General features: G+C 43.4%; 1 protein-coding gene across 1 annotated transcript in view; it reads left to right on the top strand.

Annotated features, from left to right (window-relative positions):
* The window catches only part of LOC126195358 (endoglucanase A-like), a 49,440-nt gene that overhangs the window by 13,727 nt on the left and 13,199 nt on the right, over positions 1 to 22,514 (top strand). Inside the window, exons 3-6 of the mRNA XM_049933937.1 lie at positions 3,766 to 4,044; positions 6,583 to 6,760; positions 15,406 to 15,568; positions 21,568 to 21,732. Coding sequence (XP_049789894.1) covers positions 3,766 to 4,044; positions 6,583 to 6,760; positions 15,406 to 15,568; positions 21,568 to 21,732 — 785 coding nt within the window. The remainder of the gene's footprint in view (positions 1 to 3,765; positions 4,045 to 6,582; positions 6,761 to 15,405; positions 15,569 to 21,567; positions 21,733 to 22,514) is intronic.

Below are 22,514 nucleotides of genomic sequence, written 5' to 3'. Positions count from 1 at the left end.
TATATACCGATGCCGAAGGCAGGAGATGAAGAGATAGAGAACGTATATGAGAATACTGAACAGGTAATTAAGTAAGTAAAAGGAAATGAAAATGTAGTAGTCATGAGAGATTGGAATGCGGTTGTATGGACAGAGTAGAAGAAAATGTAACGGAAGAAAATGGGCTTTGTAGTAGGAATGAGAGAGGAGAGAGCCTAATTGAGCTCTGCAATAAATTTCATATTGTAACAGCGAATACTCTGTTCAAGAATGGCAAGAGGAGGAAGTTTACTTGGAAAAGCCTGAGAGATTCAGGAAGAATTCGGTTCGAATACATAATGGTTAGGCAGAGATTTAGAAATCTTATAGTGGATCGTAAGACGTACCCAGGTCCAAAGACAGACTCATATAAAAGTGTAGTACTGATGAAGTGTAAGCTGAAATTTAAGAGTTCAGTCAGGAAGAATCAGTACGTACAGAAGTGTGATACGGACGTACTAAAGGATGAAAAGATAAGCTTGAAGTTCTCTGAGGCTGTAGACACTGCGATAATGAATAGCTCAGTAGGCAGTCACCTTGGAGAGGAATGGACATTTCACAGGACAACACTAAAGTCGGAGATAAAAACCTAGTTACAAGGAAGGTAACTGCGATGAAACACTGAGTAACAGAACGAATACTTCAGTTGATCGATGAAAGGAGGAAGTACAATAACGTTCAGGAAAACTCAGGAGTACAGCAATACACATTACTTAGGAATGAAATAAACTGGAAGTCCAGGGAACCTAAGGCGAACTGGCCACATGAAAGTGTGAAGAAACCCAAAATGAAATTATGGTCGGAAGGAGTGACTCAGGAAAGTCAAAACAAACTTCGGTGAATTTAAAAGTGAGGGCGTAACCTTAAGAATGCAAGTGGAATTCCACTGTTGAATGCAGAGCAGAGAGCAGATAGGTAGGAAGAGTACATTGAGGGCTTCTGTGAGGGGTAGGACTTATCTAATGACGTAATAGAAGAAGAAGCAGGAGTCGACAGGGCAGAGATAGGGGATCCAGTTGGTTTGTGGTTTGTGGGATTAAAGGGACCAGACTGCGACGGTCATCGGTCCGGGGATCCAGTATTAGGGTCATAATTTAGAAGAGCTCTGAAAAAATTAAAATCAAAAAGGGCAGCAGGGACAGATAACATTGAATCAGAATTTCTAAAATAATGGGGGGAAGATGCGACGAAACAATTACTCACGATGGCGTGTAAAATGTATGAGAACGGCGATACACCCACGACACTTTCGGGAAGAAACACCATCCACACAATTTCGACGATTGCAAGAGCCGAAAAGTGCAACAAGAATCACACAATCAGCTTAACAGCTCATGCATAAAAGTTACTGATAATAATAGTATACATAAGAATGCAAATAAAAATTAAGGAACTTACAGATGATGACCAATTTGGATTTAAGAAAGGTAAAGACACGAGAGAGGCAGTTTTCGCGTTGTGATTTATAATGAAAGCAAGACTGAAGAAAAATCAAGACACGTTCATAGGATTTGTCAGATTGTAAAAAATATTCAATGATGTAAAATGGTGCAAGTTGTTCGAAAGCCTGAGACAACTAGGGGTAAATTATAGGGAACGTCGAGCAATGTACAATATGTACAAGAATCAGGAGGGAATAAAAATAGTGTAAAACCAAGAAAGACGTGCATGGATCAAAAAGTGTGTGCGACTGGGAAGGAATATGTCGCCTTTGCTGCTCAATTCATACGTCGAAGAAGCAATGATGGAACTAAAAGGAAGGTTCAAAAGTGGAATTAAAATCCAAGGTGAAAGGACATCAATGTTCAGATTCCCAGATGACATTTCTGTCCTCAGTGAAAGCAAGATCTGTTGAATGGCGTAAACAGTCTAATGAGTACAGAGAGTAAATCGAAGAAAAACGAAAGAATAAGGAGTAGCAGAAATGAGAATAGCAAGGAACTTAACATCATAACTGCTGATCACGGAACAGATGAATTTGAGGAATTGTGCTACTTAGGCAGAACAACAACCAATGACGGCTAGAGTAAGGAGGACACGAAAAGCAACGTAGCACTGGCAGTAGGGGCACTCCTGTCCAAGGGAATTTTAACACTATCAAACATAGACCTTAAATTGAGGAACAAATTTCTGAGAATGTACGTTCGGTGCGCAGCATCGTATGGCAGTGAAACATGGAAGGGTGGGAGGGGGGGGGGGGGAACCGGAACAGAAAAGAAAAGAAGCATTTGAGTTGTCGTGCTACAGAAGAATGTTGAAAATTAGGTAGACTAATAAGGTAAGGAATGAGTAGGTCCTCCACTGATTCGGCGAGGGAAGGGAAATATGGAAAGCATTGACAAGAAGAAGGGACAGGACGATAGGACAACTGCTAATAGCAATAGAGGGAGTTGCAGGGGCTAAGAACTGTAGAAGCAGGCAGAGATTGCTACACATCTAGCAAATAATTAAGAACATAGATTGCAATTGCTAGAGATGAAAGTGTTGGCAAGGGAGAGGAACTGACGTCAGGCTACATGAAACTGAAGACTCAATAAAAAAAAATAAAAAGATCATACACTGTTAATGGTACGCTAATAGGCTAGTGCACAGTTAACCTTGGGCACACATATTGGCAGCTTAGATCTTCAGCGCCAGTAAAGTCAATTGTACGGCGTTCAAGAATCTAAAACTACTCAATTTAAAGAGCAGGTTTTGTCGTTGACGCAATTAGGTCAGTTAATAGAGTCAGCAATTGACACGGTATTACCAGGAAGCAGAAGGAATATTAAAATCAATCGTATGTGGGTGTGCTCTCTGGCGCTAGTTACATGGGGCCACTGATATCATGACAGGCGCGAGTGAGGCCCCCCTGAGCCCATCGACTCTACATTCATATGACAATCGCGTGTTCCTGACCAACGCGAGCTGCAATACAGTGGAATGAAAAACCTCAGCTTGAGAGTTCCACAGTCCTGCGCCGGTAGACGTTTCTCCGTATTACACAAGGCATGATGCAGTCTCCTTCCAAACAAGCAACAATGAAATGCGATTTCTGAATGAGAAACCCACTGTGAAATATCTCCATATGTACATTAAGCAGATTCGGTTGCTACCTCCTATTTGGTGCAATTACATTGAAATTTTAATTATTTGCATATTCAGACATGTAGTATACTTCATACCAATTTGAGGTTTGTTACATGCGTCCTTCATGGTGTTGCGATGAACAACAGGGTCGATAAAATACTTCCTGCGTCACGTAAATCACTCCTTCATCTAATTGGTATTATACCTAACAGCCGCTGCTTAACAGTTCTATTTTTGTAATGAAATAATTCTTTGGTGTGACTAAGATCTTTAGGTGCTGATTAAAGACATGTACATTGGACTCTTAAGGTTTATTACTGATGTAAAATGGTTCAAATGGCTCAGAGCACTATGGGACTTAACTGCTGTGGTCATCAGTCCCCTAGAACTTAGAACTACTTAAACCTAACTAACCTAACGACATCACACACATCCATGCCCGAGGCAGGATTCGAACCTGCGACCGCAGCAGTCGCACGGTTTCGGACTGCGCGCCTAGAACCGCGAGACCACCGCGGCCGGCATTACTGATGTAACAAGTATCTTAGCTGCCTAGTCTTTTTTAGCGTTCAGCCAAATTAAGGCTCTCAACTCTTTCCTGTAAATGGTTATGTAATCCTTAATTACCAGTTATATATGACAATTTCGTTGGTGACGACTAGTGTGCTGTTCTTATAGCGGGAGACTTCGTCAAGTTCACCTTCCCCGCGTCGTCGGCGTTTACTGTGCTGTCGTGGGGGGCGATCGAGTTCCAAGCAGGGTACCAGCAGGCGGGCCTCCTGGATGGAGTGCGTGACGCCATCAAGTGGGGCACCGACTGGCTGCTCAAGGCGCACCCACAGCCCAACCAGCTCTACCTGCAGGTCGGCGACGGCACTGCCGACCACAACTATTGGGGTCGCCCCGAAGACATCAATTTTCCCAGGCCAGCCTACCTGCTCAACGAGTCCTTCCCTGGTGAGTCACACTTCCTGTCAATAACCCTGAGTTTGGATCGATGATATTTGTAACATGATGGGCTTCTAATAAGTGGGGCTGTCACTTGATTTATAGTTATATTCATAAATACCACTGTAACAACTGGCATATTACGATTTTGGTTCATTTGAGGATCTAGTTGCTTCACTGCTTTTACCAAGCAAGGTGGCGCAGTGGCTAGCATACTGGACTCACATTCGGGAGGACGATTGTTCAGCCCCGCATGTGGTCACCCTAATTTAGGTTTTCTGTGATTTTCCTAAATCACTTCAGGCAAATGCCCGGATGGTTCCTTTGAAAGAGCATGACCGACTGACTTCCTTCCCCGTCGTTCCCTAATCCGATGAGACCGATGACCTCTCTGTCTGCTTTCCTCCGCCAAAGAACCTCTCCCCTCCCTTCACTGCTTTGTTGTCTTCCTATCTCGTCAGCGTTTGCAGTATGTCAACAGAACCACCATTGTGGTCAAGGATCTGCGAGCAACTTGATGACAGTGTAGAACTATTCTCGTTTCTATCCATCTATTTATCTATCGCTTGAACCTTGTCCCGCAGTTACGCAGGGTCAGCAATCGTTAATCGGATTTGGCATGTTAATGTTTAAGGGGTGGCCGGGTGCCCTTCCTGCCGCCATCCCGTACCCCCCGGGACGGAATGAGTGTACCCCAACTGTCTATGTTGAGTGTAATCCATGGAATAGTGCGAATGTGTTCAGATGTATGCGAGCCATGTAACTGAGGCGGAACATGGGGACTAGCCCGGCATTCTCCTAGCGGGATGTGGAAAACCGCCTAAAAACCACATCCAGGTTGGCCGGCACATCGGCCCTCATCGTTAATCCGCCAAGTGGATTCGATCCGGGGCCAGCGCGTCTACCCGACTCTAGGAAGCAGCACGTTAGCGCTCTCGGCTATCCTGGTGGGCTAGAACTATACTCGTTTGTACATGCTGTAATCACTATTAAACAAATACTAGGTCAGGAAAGGAAATAATATAGACAAAAGTAACAAAAAATATGAATTTTTAGTCATGAAGGGCTTAGTGTTCCCAAAATCGGCAATATGTGTATATATAAATTTTGCGCTTATCGCCATGTCTGGAATGTGAGTTGTGAGAGTGCTTGAAAGACGTTGATCTCAGTCATCCGTCTTCCCAGCTCATCTTAACGACACAGTCGCATCTATTCCTCTAAACCAAAGTACGTGTGATAGTAAGAAAGACTGGGAGCGTTAACTTTTGTTGAAGTTGCTTCCACCCACTACTTCTACTTCACGAGTGACTTAGAATACGCTGAGGTGAGAAAAGTGAATAGGTAGCAATATCGATATATTATACAGATGGCGGCAGTATCGCATACACGAGGTATGGAAGGGTAGTCCATTGGCAGCTCGGTCGTTTATGTTCAGGTGGTTCAAGTAAAAAAATTTCCGAAGTGACTATGGCTGCACGACGTGAATTAACAGATTTTGAACAAGGTATGGTAGCTGGAACTACAAGGGTGGGGCATGCCACTTCGGAAATCGTTAGGAAGTTCAATATAGACGGGGTCAAGACTGTGCCGAGAATACCAAATTTCAGGCATTGTCTCTTACCAGGGACAACGCAGTGACTGAAAGCCTTAACAACCAGGAGCAGTGACGTTTGCATGGTTTGCTGATAGATAAGGGCCGTTGCGCGAAATAGCCCCAGAAGTAAATGTGGAACGTATGATGAACATATCCTTGAGGACAATGAGTCGAAATTTGGCATTAATGGTCTATGGGAGCAGACTAACGCCATGACTACCTTTTCTAACAGCAAGACGTCTCATACAGTGCTCTCCTGGGCTCGTCAACTTATCGGTAACCCAGACGTCTGGAAAACAATGACCTGATTAGATGAGCTGCTAAAAACCGATGGTAGGGTTCGAGTGTAGCTTAGATCCAGGAAGCCTTGGGCCCATATTGGTCTGATCAGATTGAGGCGAAGCTATTGAGAAAGAGAACCCACTGACTATGCCCATTACTGAGACTAGCATCCTAGATAGTTTGATCTGATTTCTGATAGCAATATGTCTGTGATGTACTGAGACAAATATTCTCGTTGGCCTATATTCAATTCAGCAAAGGGATCGTGCTATCCTACAACTGAGACGAGTGCAAACCACTACTTGTTGAAGATAACTAACAAAAATACAAGATCTGAGACGAAGACGCACTTACGTTCGTTCAGGTTGGCCGACTTTACATGAGCTACATTGACCAACAATAAGTGAGTTTTTGACGAATGACTGGTTTTAGTGGCCCTACTGGTGAAGAAACTGGCAATACTAGTTATTGGCTGTTTTCAAATGTAAGGGTCGAAATGTATTTGCTGCGGTTCTTTTGTAGCCCTCGTTTGTTTCATTGGTTTCTCCAATATACTGCAGAGGTCTTGCCAATAATCGAGAAACTAGGTTACTCTGGAAGGGGTTGGGACAGTGAATCCCTTGCACCACTGGCAGGGGCTCAAGACGGGTTGTCGGTCGGCGTCATTGCAGGAACGGACGCCGCCGGCGAGGCGGCGGCGGCGCTGGCGTCGGCGTCCATCGTGTTCCAGTCTGTGGACGCCCAGTACTCGGCCACTCTGCTCAACGCCGCCATCGAACTGCTCAATTTCGCCGACACCTACAGGGCGCTCTGCACAGACTCCATCCCAGAAATGGCCCAGTTCTACACGTGAGTCCTCTCGTCACCTAGTTCCCCGCCACCATCTACTCGTTAGTCAATATGGAATTCTGCGAATTGCATTGGAATTAAGTTCCGTTGATGTCGCAGCTGGCATTTGGAGCCTGTCGTAAACAAAAATTCCTATTTTGGACAGCAGTGTTACATTTATAATAACTGTGATCTCTTATAACGATGTACGAGGCGTGTTTTTTTAACAGAGTACCGTTTTGAAATAAAAAAAAGGTTTGCTAAGATATCTCAATAATTTTATTTTTTCATGAAAGCCTGTACCTTAATCTACTTTTCTACATAATTCCCGTCAATATTGAGGCACTTCTGATAACGTTGTAGCAGCTTTTGATTACCCTCCTCATAGAAGTCAGCCGCCTGACTTATTAACCACTGCATCATCACTGTTTTGACTTCGTCGTGAAGACGCTGACCGCCCACAGGCGTTGTCGGTGGATCACGATAGCAAATATCCTTCAACTTTCTCCGCAGAAAGAAATCCGGGGACGTCAGATCCGGTGAACGTGCGGACCAATCATGACCTGTCATGAAATATGCTATTCAATACCGCTTCAACCGCACGCGACCTGGTGTACCGGACATCCTTCATGTTGGAAGTACATCGCCATTCTGTCATGCAGTGAAACATCTTGTAGTAACATAAGTAGAACATTACGTAGGAACAGATGGTAGTCACTGGGCATAAGATCAGGGCTGTAAGGAGGATGATCTAGAGTTTCCCATCAAAAAGATCTGATGAGATCTTTGGTCTGATTCGCCACATGCGGACGGGCATTGTCTAGCAGCAAAACGATGCCCTTGCTCAATTTGCCACGTTTTTTGTTCTGAATTGAACGGCGCAGATTGTGCAATGTCTTACAGTAAGCTGCTGCATTGATAGTCTCATTACGAGGCAGAAATTCCACAAGAAATACTCCTTTTCTGTCCCCAAAAACTGTGCACATGATTTTGCGGGCAGAAATTCTGATTGTGCAATGTCTTACAGTAAGCTGCTGCATTGATAGTCTCATTACGAGGCAGAAATTCCACAAGAAATACTCCTTTTCTGTCCCCAAAAACTGTGCACATGATTTTGCGGGCAGAAATTCTTTGCTTAAACTTCACTTTCCTGGGTGAATCTGAATTCCGCCATTCCATGGACTGTTGCTTTGATTCTGGTGTGACGTAGTCCACCCATGTTTCATCTTGAAGAAACACCTGGGCAGTCAGCGTCTTCAGGACGATGATGAAGTCAAAACAGTGGTGATGCAGTGGTTAACAAGTCAGGCAGCAGACTTCTATGAGGAGGGTATTCAAGAATTGGTGCAACGTTATGACAAGTGCCTCAATGTTGACGGAAATTATGTAGAAAAATAGATTAAGATACAGGCTTTCTTGTAAAAATAAAATTATTGAGATATCTTAGCACGTCTTTTTTTTTAATTTCTAAACGGTACTTACTTAAAAAACACGCCTCGTATAACGATACGGTATTACAAGTGTAGTAACCCTTAGTGAAAAACAAAGCCGGCCGAAGTGGCCGTGCGGTTAAAGGCGCTGCAGTCTGGAACCGCAAGGCCGCTACGGTCGCAGGTTCGAATCCTGCCTCGGGCATGGATGTTTGTGATGTCCTTAGGTTAGTTAGGTTTAACTAGTTCTAAGTTCTAGGGGACTAATGACCTCAGCAGTTGAGTCCCATAGTGCTCAGAGCCATTTGAACCATTTGAAAAACAAATCTGCAGCTCTTTTGTCACTGTGTGGTTACTAATAATTGGGGGGGGGGGGTATCATTCGATATACTTCTGTGGCGATCCAGTTATGTATAGACGTCGAAATACACGTGGTATGAACCGTTAGAGCACTCACAAATCTATCAAAATAGGCTGCGTATGAAGAGCCCCACTGGACATCTCTACCCGTCTTACACTGGTGTCACTCTACACGTTGAAAGTTCCATCGAAGCAGACTGGGTGCTTACTCGTTTGTGCTGACTGTGCGTTAATGACGTCAGAACTTTGCATTGTGTCAAACTGTTATTACTGACAGTGGACATGGACAATCTGCAGAGAACAGCAAAATAATTCTTCTCACATTTGCCAGATCTAAACGTGCCTAGATATTTAGCATTGTGGATGATGTTGAAATTGCCCATTTCCAGCCAGTTCCTAATAGCGACTCCATTTTCATCTTCTTTCACATACCCCTACCCAGGGCTATGGTTCTTCAAATCATCACTGTACAATACAAACGTCGACCATGTCTTGAAGACCCAAGGATGTCGATCGAATGCCGTGTCGATTTCTGCAGGTGCGATGTGGAGGGGCATATGGTCAGCACACAGTACATTTGGCCGTTTTGACGAAATTTTAGACGTTGAGGCTGCTAAATTTCAATCAACTAGCTCCTCAGTTGACATCGCGATATTATGTGCAACCAGTACCAGACCTCTTACCAAGCAAACGTCCTCGACAGTACTGGGAGTCAATTTTGGTTCCTCCATATGGCAGCGATGTACACTGACCACTCAGCTGGGGACGACTACACCCCAACATCATGGCAAGACCCTATTGTGCGAATGCGGCTGCTAGTTCTCGGATTTTTGTAGACATTAAACGCCGTGACATTATCAGGTCATCAGTTAATTTGATATTTTTCTGTCTTGACATATGTGTTAATTCCTAATCATTTTTTCCTAGCGATGGTGTAGCTTTTTACTTTTCCTTTTCCATCTGCATAGTTCTTAGCATGAGCCACCTGTATTTCTGTTACATCCACACAATTCTCCAACATTAGATGTGAGAATCATTGTGATCTACATAATTCTCCAGCATCAAACGTGAGACAATCCTGTCTCTGGTGATGAGATTGACGCAATGCTTAAGTGACACATTCGTAAGCTGTATTATTAATCAAACAATATGGTTTGTCCGATTCGTCCTGTGAAGGACTACCTGTAACTGGGATTCGCTGCATATACTCTTGCCGACTGAAGCGATATGTCAGCAACAGAAGCAGCATCTGCAGTAGAAAGCCCATAAATTCAAAAAGTGACTGTATAACGAAGAGGACAGCTGCCAAAGCTGCTTGAAGAATTGAAGTAAAGTCCATTGTAACTTTCATGTGTAGAACATCAGTTCAGTTTTACTTACTCTTGGATTCTCGGGCAGAGAATTCGAGCTTGCACCGTTTTCATGAAAGTTCATATTACATCAATAAGTCAGTGTGGTTATAATTAAACTTTCGCTGCTTAAGAGGGTCCCCATTGGAAACATGTGTTCATAAGACAAGGAAACTCTGTGGAAACATTTGCAAGGACACGCGGAAGAAAAATGATGGATAAACCATTGAAAGACAGGCATTGCCACCTTCACCCACATGAGAAGGTAACATTCGTTAATTAGATACCATGTTTAAGTTCCAGGTTACAAACGTTGCTCATTGTGACGATCGCTTGCGTCCACGACGGCCTGGAACGGCACTAGAGATACCATTTCACAACTGTTCGCAGGAGGTTTCGAATGCAAAACCATGGAATGTTCAGCTGTCCTTACACAGCACATGCAGTGCTTGAAGGTGGCACACTGCATCCACTTTCTCAGCCGTGGCTACAGGAACTACTGCAACAATTCGTGGTGATGTTGGCCCTTGGCTTCTCCCAAGAATCATGTTCTTCAGCCCTGGTGTGGAAAGAGGGCCTCACCAGATTTCTCTAATGCGTCGGTATTCGATGAGAGCAGCAGCACTATTGCTGTTGTTTTGACAAAAAATCCTTACGCGTAGCCGGCCGAAGTGGCCGTGCGGTTAAAGGCGCTGCAGTCTGGAACCGCAAGACCGTTACGGTCGCAGGTTCGAATCCTGCCTCGGGCATGGATGTTTGTGGTGTCCTTAGGTTAGTTAGGTTTAACTAGTTCTAAGTTCTAGGGGACTAATGACCTCAGCAGTTGAGTCCCATAGTGCTCAGAGCCATTTGAACCTTACGCGTAAAGACCTGCTCACATTGTCCACACCTATGATGACTGTCCGCAACTGTAAGACACACTTATGCCTGCGTTTCAACCCTACGTCGGCATACTGGTACCAACAAGTAATGATGCTAAAACTAACAACAACGCAAATCCTACAGCACACTGTCTGAGCACCATTTCTACAACGTTGGGTACCCATAAAATTTTCGTCTACACTGGCTCAAGTTGCTAGAGTTTAATTATAGCCACGTTGTACGTCCTCATCGACGAACGTTCTGAAATTATCTGCAGATGAGATACGGCTCATATGGCTCAGAGCACTATGGGACTTAACATCTGAGGTCATCAGTCCCCTAGAACTTAGAACTAGTTAAACCTAACTAACCTAAGAGCATCACACACTTCCATGCCCAAGGCAGGATTCGAACCTGCGACCGTAGCGGTCACGCGGTTCCAGACAAGCGCCTAGAGCCACTCGACCACGCAGGCCGGCGCAGATGAGACATATATGATCTTTGTGTTGGCGTATTTATTTGCACATGCTCAAATCAGTGCATGATTCAGATATTTTGCTCGAGGATCATGTCGTTTTTGGAAACCCAGAATCTACTATGTAGGAATCAACATGGATTCCGGAAACAGCGATCGTGTGAGACCCAACTCGCTTTATTTGTTCATGAGACCCAGAAAATATTAGACACAGGCTCCCAGGTAGATGCTATTTTTCTTGACTTCCGGAAGGCGTTCGATACAGTTCCGCACTGTCGCCTGATAAACAAAGTAAGAGACTACGGAATATCAGACCAGCTGTGTGGCTGGATTGAAGAGTTTTTAGCAAACAGAACACAGCATGTTGTTATCAATGGAGAGACGTCTACAGACGTTAAAGTAACCTCTGGCGTGCCACAGGGGAGTGTTATGGGACCATTGCTTTTCACAATATATATAAATGACCTAGTAGATAGTGTCGGAAGTTCCATGCGGCTTTTCGCGGATGATGCTGTAGTATACAGAGAAGTTGCAGCATTAGAAAATTGTAGCGAAATGCAGGAATATCTGCAGCGGATAGGCACTTGGTGCAGGGAGTGGCAACTGTCCCTTAACATAGACAAATGTAATGTATTGCGAATACATAGAAAGAAGGATCCTTTATTGTATGATTATATGGTAGTGGAACAAACACTGGTAGCAGTTACTTCTGTAAAATATCTGGGAGTATGCGTGAGGAACGATTTGAAGTGGAATGATGATATAAAATTAATTGTTGGTAAGGTGGGTACCAGGTTGAGATTCATTGGGAGAGTGCTTAGAAAATGTAGTCCATCAACAAAAGAGGTGGCTTACAAAACACTCGTTCGACCTATACTTGAGTATTGCTCATCAGTGTGGGATCCGTACCAGATCGGCTTGACGGAGGAGATAGAGAAGATCCAGAGAAGAGCGGTGCGTTTCGTCACAGGGTTATTTGGTAACAGTGATAGCGTTACGGAGATGTTTAATAAACTCAAGTGGCAGACTCTGCAAGAGAGGCGCTCTGCATCGCGGTGTAGCTTGCTCGCCAGGTTTCGAGAGGGTGCGTTTCTGGATGAGGTATCGAATATATTGCTTCCCCCTACTTATACCTCCCGAGGAGATCACGAATGTAAAATTAGAGAGATTAGAGCGCGCATGGAGGCTTTCAGACAGTCGTTCTTCCCGCGAACCATACGCGACTGGAACAGGAAAGGGAGGTAATGACAGTGGCACGTAAAGTGCCCTCCGCCACACACCGTTGGGTGGCTTGCGGAGTATAAATGTAGATGTAGATGTAGATGTATAGCTATCTACTAGTTTATGGGCTTCTATTCTCACAGAGTGCACCACATCACGATGCCTTCAAACGGCGATGCTAGATATACCCTATCTGAAATCATCTGAACTGCTTAATATTTTAAAGAGCGGTGTAGGTATATCAGTGATTCCTAACTACGTGCGAGAGAGGTTGTGGAAAGCCGCTGGGCATCATTGAATGGATCGTACTGACATTGGCCTCAAGTGATTAGAAACTGAAACGTATATGGGCAGACGAGTATTTATGTTCCGCTGAATACGCGAATAAATTGTGCCCTTACTTCTAAGTGCATCAAAGTTGTGTATATATAGTCTACGGTCTGGTCCGTACGCTGCTGGACCACTAATGTATAACCAGGCGAAGTGGCACTGTGGTTCAAACTGTGTATCATACGTTGGGACCCACGTGGTCGGGAGCAGCTAATGAACTGATAGGGAAAACAGTGACGCAGAGAGCCTCCACTGAGCGTACTGTCAGGCACATAGCTAGCGAGCGCCGGGGCATGTGTGAGCACGCATTGCTATCCTCCTTGCTGAGAATGGCCGCCAGTTTGTGCTCATTGGAAAAACTTACAAGTGCTCACAAGAGATTCGCTTGAAACGTGCACCTTTGTGAGCAAAGTACTAGTGAGAAACGTGCCCACTTGTGACCAATATGCTTGTGAGTGGCTTTATGAGCCATCCAGTTCGCAAATGTGTGTGCACCTTAAAGGTGCGGCTCCAGCGCAGTGGCTGTGGCAGCACAAACCGCGGAGCAGTATCCGTGCGCATATCCAGTGACCCTTCTTCAATGCAGCTAAATGCAACCCTTTACAATAGTTCGTCTGCACAGCAACAGAAAGAGCTCCAGGCTCGCCATTAGATACGGCCGCATTCAGTTATTCAGTTACAGTGCCACGGGACCGGCGCACGGATACTTCCGAGGGGTTTGGGTTTTAATCGACTGTAAGCTAAGGTTTCTGCTTTGCTCACAGCTCAATTTCTTATATCACGTGTACTAGCATATATGGGAATTTCGTGGATGGGAATTCCGTGCCTATAAATATGAGTCTGTAGCTGTAGTGTGCGATGCCACTACCTGAATTTACTGTATTATTATTAGCCGATGTAGCATCGGACGTCCGGAAAGTGGCTCTCGCGTGTAATAGGTTTGAATAGACACCCTATGATGATCCAACTACTACACGGAATTTTTGGAATAAATAATGATAATGGTGCGTAACGAACTTACTTTACGTCTATATTTGATTATTAGTAGCACTGATAATCTCTTTGAAGTGACTGAACAGGGACCACTTAATTCTGTATGTTTGATATTGCTTACCAGGAGGACACTATTCATTTATAACACTACCACAGCCTGAAATCGTTTCACAATACATAAACACACATGATAAACACTTGATCTTGTTTTAGGTTAATGTAAACTACACAAATTGTAATTACTGAATTTAATGTTATTGAGTTTGCACTGTGCTGAAGGCACAATGTGTACTGTGGTGGCAACAAATTTCCTTGAACGCTTAATTAAAGAACAATATATATCTGCTTGTCAATATAGTTACTGAAAACACTAATTGTGAATTACGTTGCTCGGACGGAACCGAGTAGTTTTTGACTATGGCAACGTACTGAAGAGCCACCACATCGAGCTGGATAGTAGTTAAGGTGGCAGAGTACCTAGCATCTTCCATCCGTTGCATGAAGCGGCGTCTGCTGGCAATTTCGGCGTTAATTCCGACTATTTTCTCTTACAATATCGCTACTTCGATACTCACACACCATAACATATCACTGATGTTGCAGCACATAGAAATCACAGGGTATGGGGTAATAATGAGCTATTTCCCTTATATAATTGATTACACTCTGCGAATGCAATTTAAACCACAAAATAGTTATTGCCTCCAAACTTTACACACTGTAGGGAACTTGGTTTGACTATCACACAAACTGATTCACAGAATATAAATGTACTGGTAATGGCGTTGGTATAACCACCACTGTTCATAATAATACTGTTGTAAGGTAACCTCTAGTTCCTTGCTACCGAAGTGAGCTCACCAATGGACCTCATCAGTCATTGAGATCACAATACGCCGTTGGATGCGGCTACTGGTCCCTTCACACCTCGCCGTTGGCACAAGCAACTCGTCGCAATTAACGTAGCATTGCACCATGCAGTGCCATGTACCCCAGAGCGGGAAACCGTACTATTTTGCCTCTCACAGCCCATCTCCGTCGAAATACCGCGTCTTACAAGCCTTACTGTCCATTTAGCTTGTAGCCATACGATAAATGAAGTCCATATCTGTTTTCAGCTCACTTCTAAATGGTCTGTTAGCAACGTTACCGTAGCACACACCGGCAGTCACTTTTACGCTACTCAACACTTGTTCTGCCTCAGAGCTACGCCAACTTACTTCTACCGCCAATATTACGCGCCAACCTGTACACTGTTCTCATTCTCGGGGATTCCCCCCACACCTAAACATTATTTTACATTACGCCAAGTTCTTTATTTACAATTAAACATACCATAGCATTAGAATATTCAATTACAGTCATTTTCATATATTAAAGTAATATTACATTTATATTTTTACTATACGTAACAATATTATTTAGTTTAATTCTTTTGTAATTTCGCTGTCAGAGTGCAGCACAAGCCAGACACTGTCTCACGCATAGCGTTCTTTAATTTAGCTGCCACCAGGCGGAAGCACTTCCGCTTTGCCTTCGATTCTGGCCCACAGATAGCATAAGCGTCCACTTTCTCTACCGTTGCGCCTTGACTACGCCTGACCTTCACTAAATGGCACGTTGTCACATTACAAGTGCTTGTTGCAGGACTTCCGGCTACACTGACGAACTAGTGTGGGGCTACGTGTGGGTCTACAAGGCCACTGGGGACAACACGTACCTGCAGAGAGCCCTGGAGCTCTTCGATGAGTTCCAGCTGCAGTACATCTCCAGCTACTTCAGCTACGACCAGAAGACGATGGGCATTGTGGTAAAGTTTTAAAAAGTCTAAAAGTTTATATTCTACTAGAAATTTCTACAAACAAATCAAGAGTTGTAGGTAACACTTGATACATATCAATTACGCTAGAGAACAGCAGGCAGACCTTCGACATACAGACACTGTGCCATATGAATTCTAGATATATCTATGTAGCGTATTTTTTTTATAACGGGCTCTTATTATTTTTCACAAGTTACTCAAAATATAAGCTATCAGAGGTCATAGGTCTCTCATTCTCTCTGTCATAACAAACAATGGTACTTTTACAACATAATGTTCAAATTTTTCCCAGAGTGCAACACGCATGTTGTACCCCCTGTAAGGTATTTGCTTTAGGCAGAAATAATGTCGACCTTTTGCATTTCAGGTTGACTGAAATTTGAAAACCTGCTCCAAAGGCAGACTTGTATCAATTCCAAGCGATTACCAACGCAAAACTTATGAGCAATTAAAAGTAAAACCGTTACGTCGGCTGGAAAGGCACTTTTTCGAGCAAATTATATCTTTTTCGTTTCTCAGTGATCAGACTTTCGTCTGGTTCGATGTAGTATTCCAATTTCTTCTATTTTGTGCTAAACTTTCACCTTCTTCGTAGCTGCTATACCAGACAGTCTCTATAATCGTTTCAACATTTTATATTTTCTGTCTTGTCATACTCTTTTCCCACGCTATTGCTCTTCCCAGCGCTACAACTGTTCCTGGATGCTGTAACAGATGTCCCACCATTTTGTCACGTATTCTGATAAAAGTCTTATGTAGGCTGCTTTCCTCACCTCTTCTTTCTAGTACCTGTCCTTAATTCATAATGTTCCTCGATAGTATCGTGTTTTAAATATGAAACTTAAATTACTCCTGGTGATTAAAATGTTTAAACAACTTACGGGACAGGAGTTGGGTAACGTCTTCAACTGTCGATATTTCTACAGGTGGACATCCAATGGGTAAATGCAACGAAAGCGCTGTGACATTAAATTAAAAACCATCGGTAGGTGTGACTGTGCTCATCAAAAAGCATAATCCTTCGTCATCCGAAAGTATGCGCTCGCCTGTAAACAACTACTGACACTCACAGTCTTAGGGGGATAGAGTTAACACGCACTTGCTCACGCGTTGGTAATTAATATTCTTTATCGATAACTTCTGACATTTGTCATCTTTGATTGTGTGTTTGTCGTTTTTCAGCATATGCCGTATTATGATCCTTGGCTGATATATCCCCCCCTTCTTATGGTTTATATTTACACAGAGCTCTTCCGTTACATTTCTGCCTTGAAAATAATCCAGTGACGCCTGTGGGCTGAGGATGAGGATGACACTTCATGGTCTGTTGGGGCTAAGGGTTTTTTTTTATGATGCGTTATTCACCTGTAGAAACTCGAGAGGTTGTCGAAGACATTATCCTATAAGTTGCCTCAACATATTTCACAAGTTTCCATTTATTTTTTCTCCGGATTTCCAGTGATCCACATTTCACTTCCATACAGTACTGTGCTACAGCTACAGGCTTTCATGAACTTCCTTTCCGTTTCCCTGTGAATATGGTACATTAGTTGATTTTTTGCGTTCTTTACTTTTGTCAATCAACTAGTGATATCGGAGTTGAGTGTGTTATTCATTCTTGTACTGGTGGCAGCAAAGTTGCCTTTTTTTGCAAATAATTGAGAATTATGATTTTCTTTATTTCCGAATTGCTACGAAATATATGCTCTCTGCAAATAAAAGTCTTTGTGTACAATTGCATGCTCTGGTGGTGATATCCATTAATAAAATATTCTTGGATTTCGAGCTGGCTCAAATGGTTAACTGTCCACGAGCTTCCAGCAGAGATCTCCACTGCCCTCATCAAGTGGTTGTTTGTCAGTCTACCACTTGATAATGACAGAGGAGATCTCTGCCAAAAGCTTGTGAGCAGTTAAACAACTGACGCGCCTTATTAAAAGTCTTTGTCAGTGTCTTCTGGTATCAACAACGCTAATTGGCTAATTGTTTTTGGTAACGCGTTTGACTTTTTGTTAAATGTTAGGGTGATCTGCTCTTTCCCTACAAAGCATTTGCTGCTGTGAGACAAAACTGGACTTTTAACTTTTACGGACATGAGGTAAATCCTATGTTCGACTTCAAGTTAGGTGTCGATAGAGAAAGAACGCACGGACATGTAAGTTATCGTATTAAAGTACATAACACGTTATTTTCCCCTGAAGGTATGTACGCGTTTGTAGAAACAGGTTCACAGCTGAAAGGGTCACGAATTCAGTGTTTCCAGACTGTGTATTGTATTGTGTATTGAACTGGGGACCTAGAAATGACGGATAGGCTTCGCCCCACTGTAGCCCTCATTGGTACACAACCCCACAACAGTCCAGAGGAGTCCACCCCCCCCTCCACCCCCCCCCCCGCCCACACACCCATCACCACCCACACTGAAACCAGGGTTATTGTGCGGCTCGGTCCTCAGTGGACCCCTCTTCTCCCTCCATCGCCGGAAACGTCTCATACGGATGAGTGTAACCCCAATGTTTACGTGATACAGTAATTATGGTGTACGCGTACGTGGAAACAGTGTCTGCGCAGCAATCGCCGACATAGTGAACTGAGGCCGAAAAAGAACCAGCCCCCATTCACCGAGGCAGGTGAAAACCGCCTTAAAACCATCCAAAGGCTGGCCGGGACACCGGACTTCGACGCTAATATGCTGGGTAGATTCGTGCTGGGGACCGGCACGCCTTCCCGCTCGGGAAACGCCGCGTTAGACCGCGCGACTAGCCGGGTGGGAAAGGTTTCCAGATTACTTCAGGTAGTAAGCAGTAGCACAACGAAATAGCACTGGAGATAATAGGATGAGGTATAAATAAGTAACTGAGTTGGGTGCAAGGCATTTTCTAATGCAAAATGATGACCACATACTGATAAACACTCAGAAGCCAAAACCTTATAACCATCTCCTACTGAGACACAGAATGCCGCTAGGTGGCGTTGCAGGCATGTGATGTGGGAAGGGAAGTATAAAGGCGGACCAGAGGCGAATGGGGATTATGAAGAATATATTGAGGACTGTCGCTTGGGGACAATCATCTCGATGACAACAAAGGTGGTCGGTTGTTCGTATGCTACTGTTTTGAGCATCTATGGAGAGGAGCATCTGTGGAGAGTTATTTGAGGACGGTGACTCCACGAGTAGGCAACAACGTTTTGGACGTCCAGAAAGTGGAGGTCGGAGGCTGGCCCTGTTTGTAAATCAGTTTAGATGGCGACCTGTGCCACAACTGACAACACCTACGACAGAGTACAAAGCCGCTGGAGGCACAGGTCTTTTGCAGCATACGGTTCTACATACATTGTTGAACATGGGGTTCCACAGTAGATGCCCCCTGAGGTACTCTTCTTGACTCAAAGCCATCTTCAGCTTCGACTGTAATTAACAGGAGGTGATCGCGGACGCAGATCAGTGAATGTCTGTTGCCGGGTCGGATGAAATATGTCTGTTGTTAAACTGGGTCGATTTTCCTGTTCGGATGCATTGTCATCAAGGTGAACGTCTGCTCTATGTATGCAATGTGCTTCGGACGGAAGGACAGATGGAGCAGTAAAATGCTGCGGAGGACATTCACCTGTGATTCCATGGGAGCTGTCTTACTGGTGGACGGCACCCTGACACCTGTGGACAACGCGGTTAGTGCTGCGTAACATCTGCATTCCTTCATGCTTCATATCTTCCACATCAGCAATGACATCTTAGAGCAAGACAGATGTCTGTGTCTCAAGTGTTGTGACGAATATCATAAAAAACTCACATTTGAACCTTGGCCACCAAATCTGCTTGATCGAACACATGTGGGACGCTGTCGGGTGCTAACTCCACGACTCGTAAGAGCATCCAGTAATTTACGGGAACTGCGTGTTCTGCCCGTACACATCTGGCGACACATTACCTCCAAAGACATAGGCAGGACGTAGAAACGAAACCATATGTGGACGAACACACTTCTAAGCAGGTAGTCATGACGTTTTTTTCATCAATTTACGTAAGTGATGACAGAGTGTGAAACCTCCCCTTAGAAAAATTTATGAATGATTGTGCTGATGAACTTGTTTGTGGATTATTCAAATTTACATGCATTAAGTGTTAATTGACACGAATTCAATAAATAAAATTTAAAATGTGAAACGTCCCCTTAGAAAAATTATGGTTACTGTGCTGGTAAACCTCTTACGTTATTTGATTTTCAATCAGCTGAGCAGAACTGAACGTACTCAGACATTTCGCTCTTATTTATTCTGATCAACACTAAACTGACACACAACATTTTTAGCGCAACGCAATCTGACTTTCAATAATCTCTACAAAAGAATGGCCCTGACTAACAATAACCTATACCTTTCATGAATCACTTACCTCACAAAAATCTTCGTTACTCGAACTACTGCAATACAGCGAGCGCCAATACTGCCAGCTAAATAAAAGATTCTAACTATTGAAGGCACTAACTACTGATAGGCATACTTAGCAAATGAAAGATTTTGATAGAGAACAAACAATGTATTTACCTTAATAGCGTTCAAAAGTGAATATATATATATATATATATATATATATATATATATATATATATATATATATATATATATCAGTTCATGACATCCAGTCTTACAAATTTACTGTCTCTGATGGATACACGTCCAGATCATCCGCTCTCAAAACTCCGCCATCTCTCTCCCCACAACCACCACTGCTGGCGGCTCACCTCCAACTGCGCAACGCTACGCGCTGTTCACATCCAGCTGCCCAACACTACAATAGCGAATATTACAACAATGCCAACCAGCCACAGACTGCACACAGCACAGCCAGTGATTTTCATACAGAGCGCTACGTGGCATTACCAATATAAAAATCTAAACAGCCTACTTACATAGCCCCTATGTTCCCCACAAAAAATTTTACAAATTGTTTTGGGCACTGGCCAATACAAATTTGTTAAAAAATTTTATATTAATGCTAACAAATATATCAAATGCACACAATTATGTAAGTAGGCTTTTTAGGTTTTTGTATTGGTAACGCCACGTGGCGCTCTGTATGAAAATCACTGGCTGTGCTGTGTGCAGTCTGTGGCTGGTTGGCATTGTTGTAATATTCGCTGTTGTAGTGTTGGGCAGTTGGATGTGAACAGCGCGTAGCGTTGTGCAGTTGGAGGTGAGCCGCGGGCAGTGGTGGATGTGGGGAGTGAGATGGCGGAGTTTTGAGAGCGGATGATCTGGACGTGTGCCCATCAGAAAGAGTAAATTTGTAAGACTGGATGTCATGAACTCACATATATATTATGATTTTTGAACACTATTAAGTTAAATACATTGTTTGTTCTCTATCAAAATCTTTCATTTGCTAAGTTTGCCTATCAGTAGTTAGTGCCTTCAGTAGTTACAATCTTTTATTTAGCTGGCAGTATTGGCGCTCGCTGTAGTGCAGTAGTTCGAGTAACGAAGATTTTTGTGAGGTAAGTGATTCATGAAAGGTATAGTTTATTGTTAGTCAGGGCCATTCTTTTGTAGGGATTATTGAGAGTCAGATTGCGTTGTGCTAAAAATATTGTGTGTCAGTTTATTGATGATCTGAATAAGTAAAGAGAGAAATGTCTGTGCACGTTCAGTTTTGCTCAGCTGTTTGAAAATCAAAATACGTAAGGGGTTACCAGTACAATCATTCATAAATTTTTCTAAGGGGAGGTTTCAAGTGAACAAAACGTACTTTTCTGGAACTGTAATAATAGTCACGTTTTTCACTTGTTTGACCAATGATTGGTATTACTGGAAAGATATTATGGAAATTAACTAAAATATTTTACGAAAGTAGCCAAAATATAGCGTTGAGTCAAAATGACTCATGAAAAGTGTAAAAGGGGGAACGATATTGTTCGATTAGAATGAAGCAGGAAATGTGTAACTTTATTGTGATGGTTCAGCGGGCAACGTTATGGTGTGTACTGCAGGCACTCCTGGCGGAGATAACCGGTGACGAGACGTTCTCCACGCAGCTGTCCGACCACTGCACGTACATGGTGCACCAGCAACAGCGTACCCCTCTCAAACTGCTCTACATCTCCGACTGGGGGAACCTCCGACTGGCCGCCAACGTCGCGTTGACCTGTCTCAAGGTGAGTCTGTCGGAGCTCATCTGGACAGCATTTGATCCACAGCTGTTTATATGTTCGTTGTTTCGTGGGTAAGTATTCATGATTATTCGAAAAAAAAAAATGTTATCTGTGTCTCTGACATGCTGATCTGTTGCTAGTCGATAATTTCATGTAGGTGAACTGCCGGTGCCAGTGGCAAAATGTTACCCATATTTCTTTTCTCCCCATTTTCCATTGCCGTGGAAGAGATAGTAGAGTGGAAGGGATTGATCTCATTCTACCTTTACTATTAGTCTGACTTATGCAAGAGACAACGTACTGAATGAGCAAATGGACCCGGCATCCCGTACCTAACTAATAATCTACATTCGCTAACCTCTGTTCCCAGTAAGCTGATACAGGAGATGTGTGCTTCCTGTAAAATATATTACGTTGTGACTGCTCGAGTGGTTTCGAGACATAAAAAAAAGCATCTCTCCACGCTAAAGTCATGCTACTGTATGCGTCGAAGAGACTCTACTTGTCTGGCAAGTGGGTCTACAACTCCATTGTACACTGAGTCGCTAATCCAAGAGACCATACTAGATTCACGACTTCATGAGATACAGCCGTAACAGATTCTGTAATACAACAGTAAACGAACCAATATTCCGCAGTCCTTTCAGTATTAAAAATGTTATTGGAATAGGTTTTTATTTTACCATAGAACAAGAATTGCTTGAAACAATTCAATTCCTGGGATAGGGAATTCATACTGGTCAGTCAGAGGTAAGAAGTCTCTCTGAACAATTTTAGAGACTACT

This window comes from Schistocerca nitens, chromosome 7 (assembly GCF_023898315.1).
Source record: "Schistocerca nitens isolate TAMUIC-IGC-003100 chromosome 7, iqSchNite1.1, whole genome shotgun sequence".
In the NCBI taxonomy this organism is placed as follows: Eukaryota; Metazoa; Arthropoda; class Insecta; order Orthoptera; family Acrididae; genus Schistocerca; species Schistocerca nitens.
The sequence above is the reverse complement of the archived record's forward strand: the minus strand, read 5'-3'. Positions and strand labels throughout refer to the sequence as shown.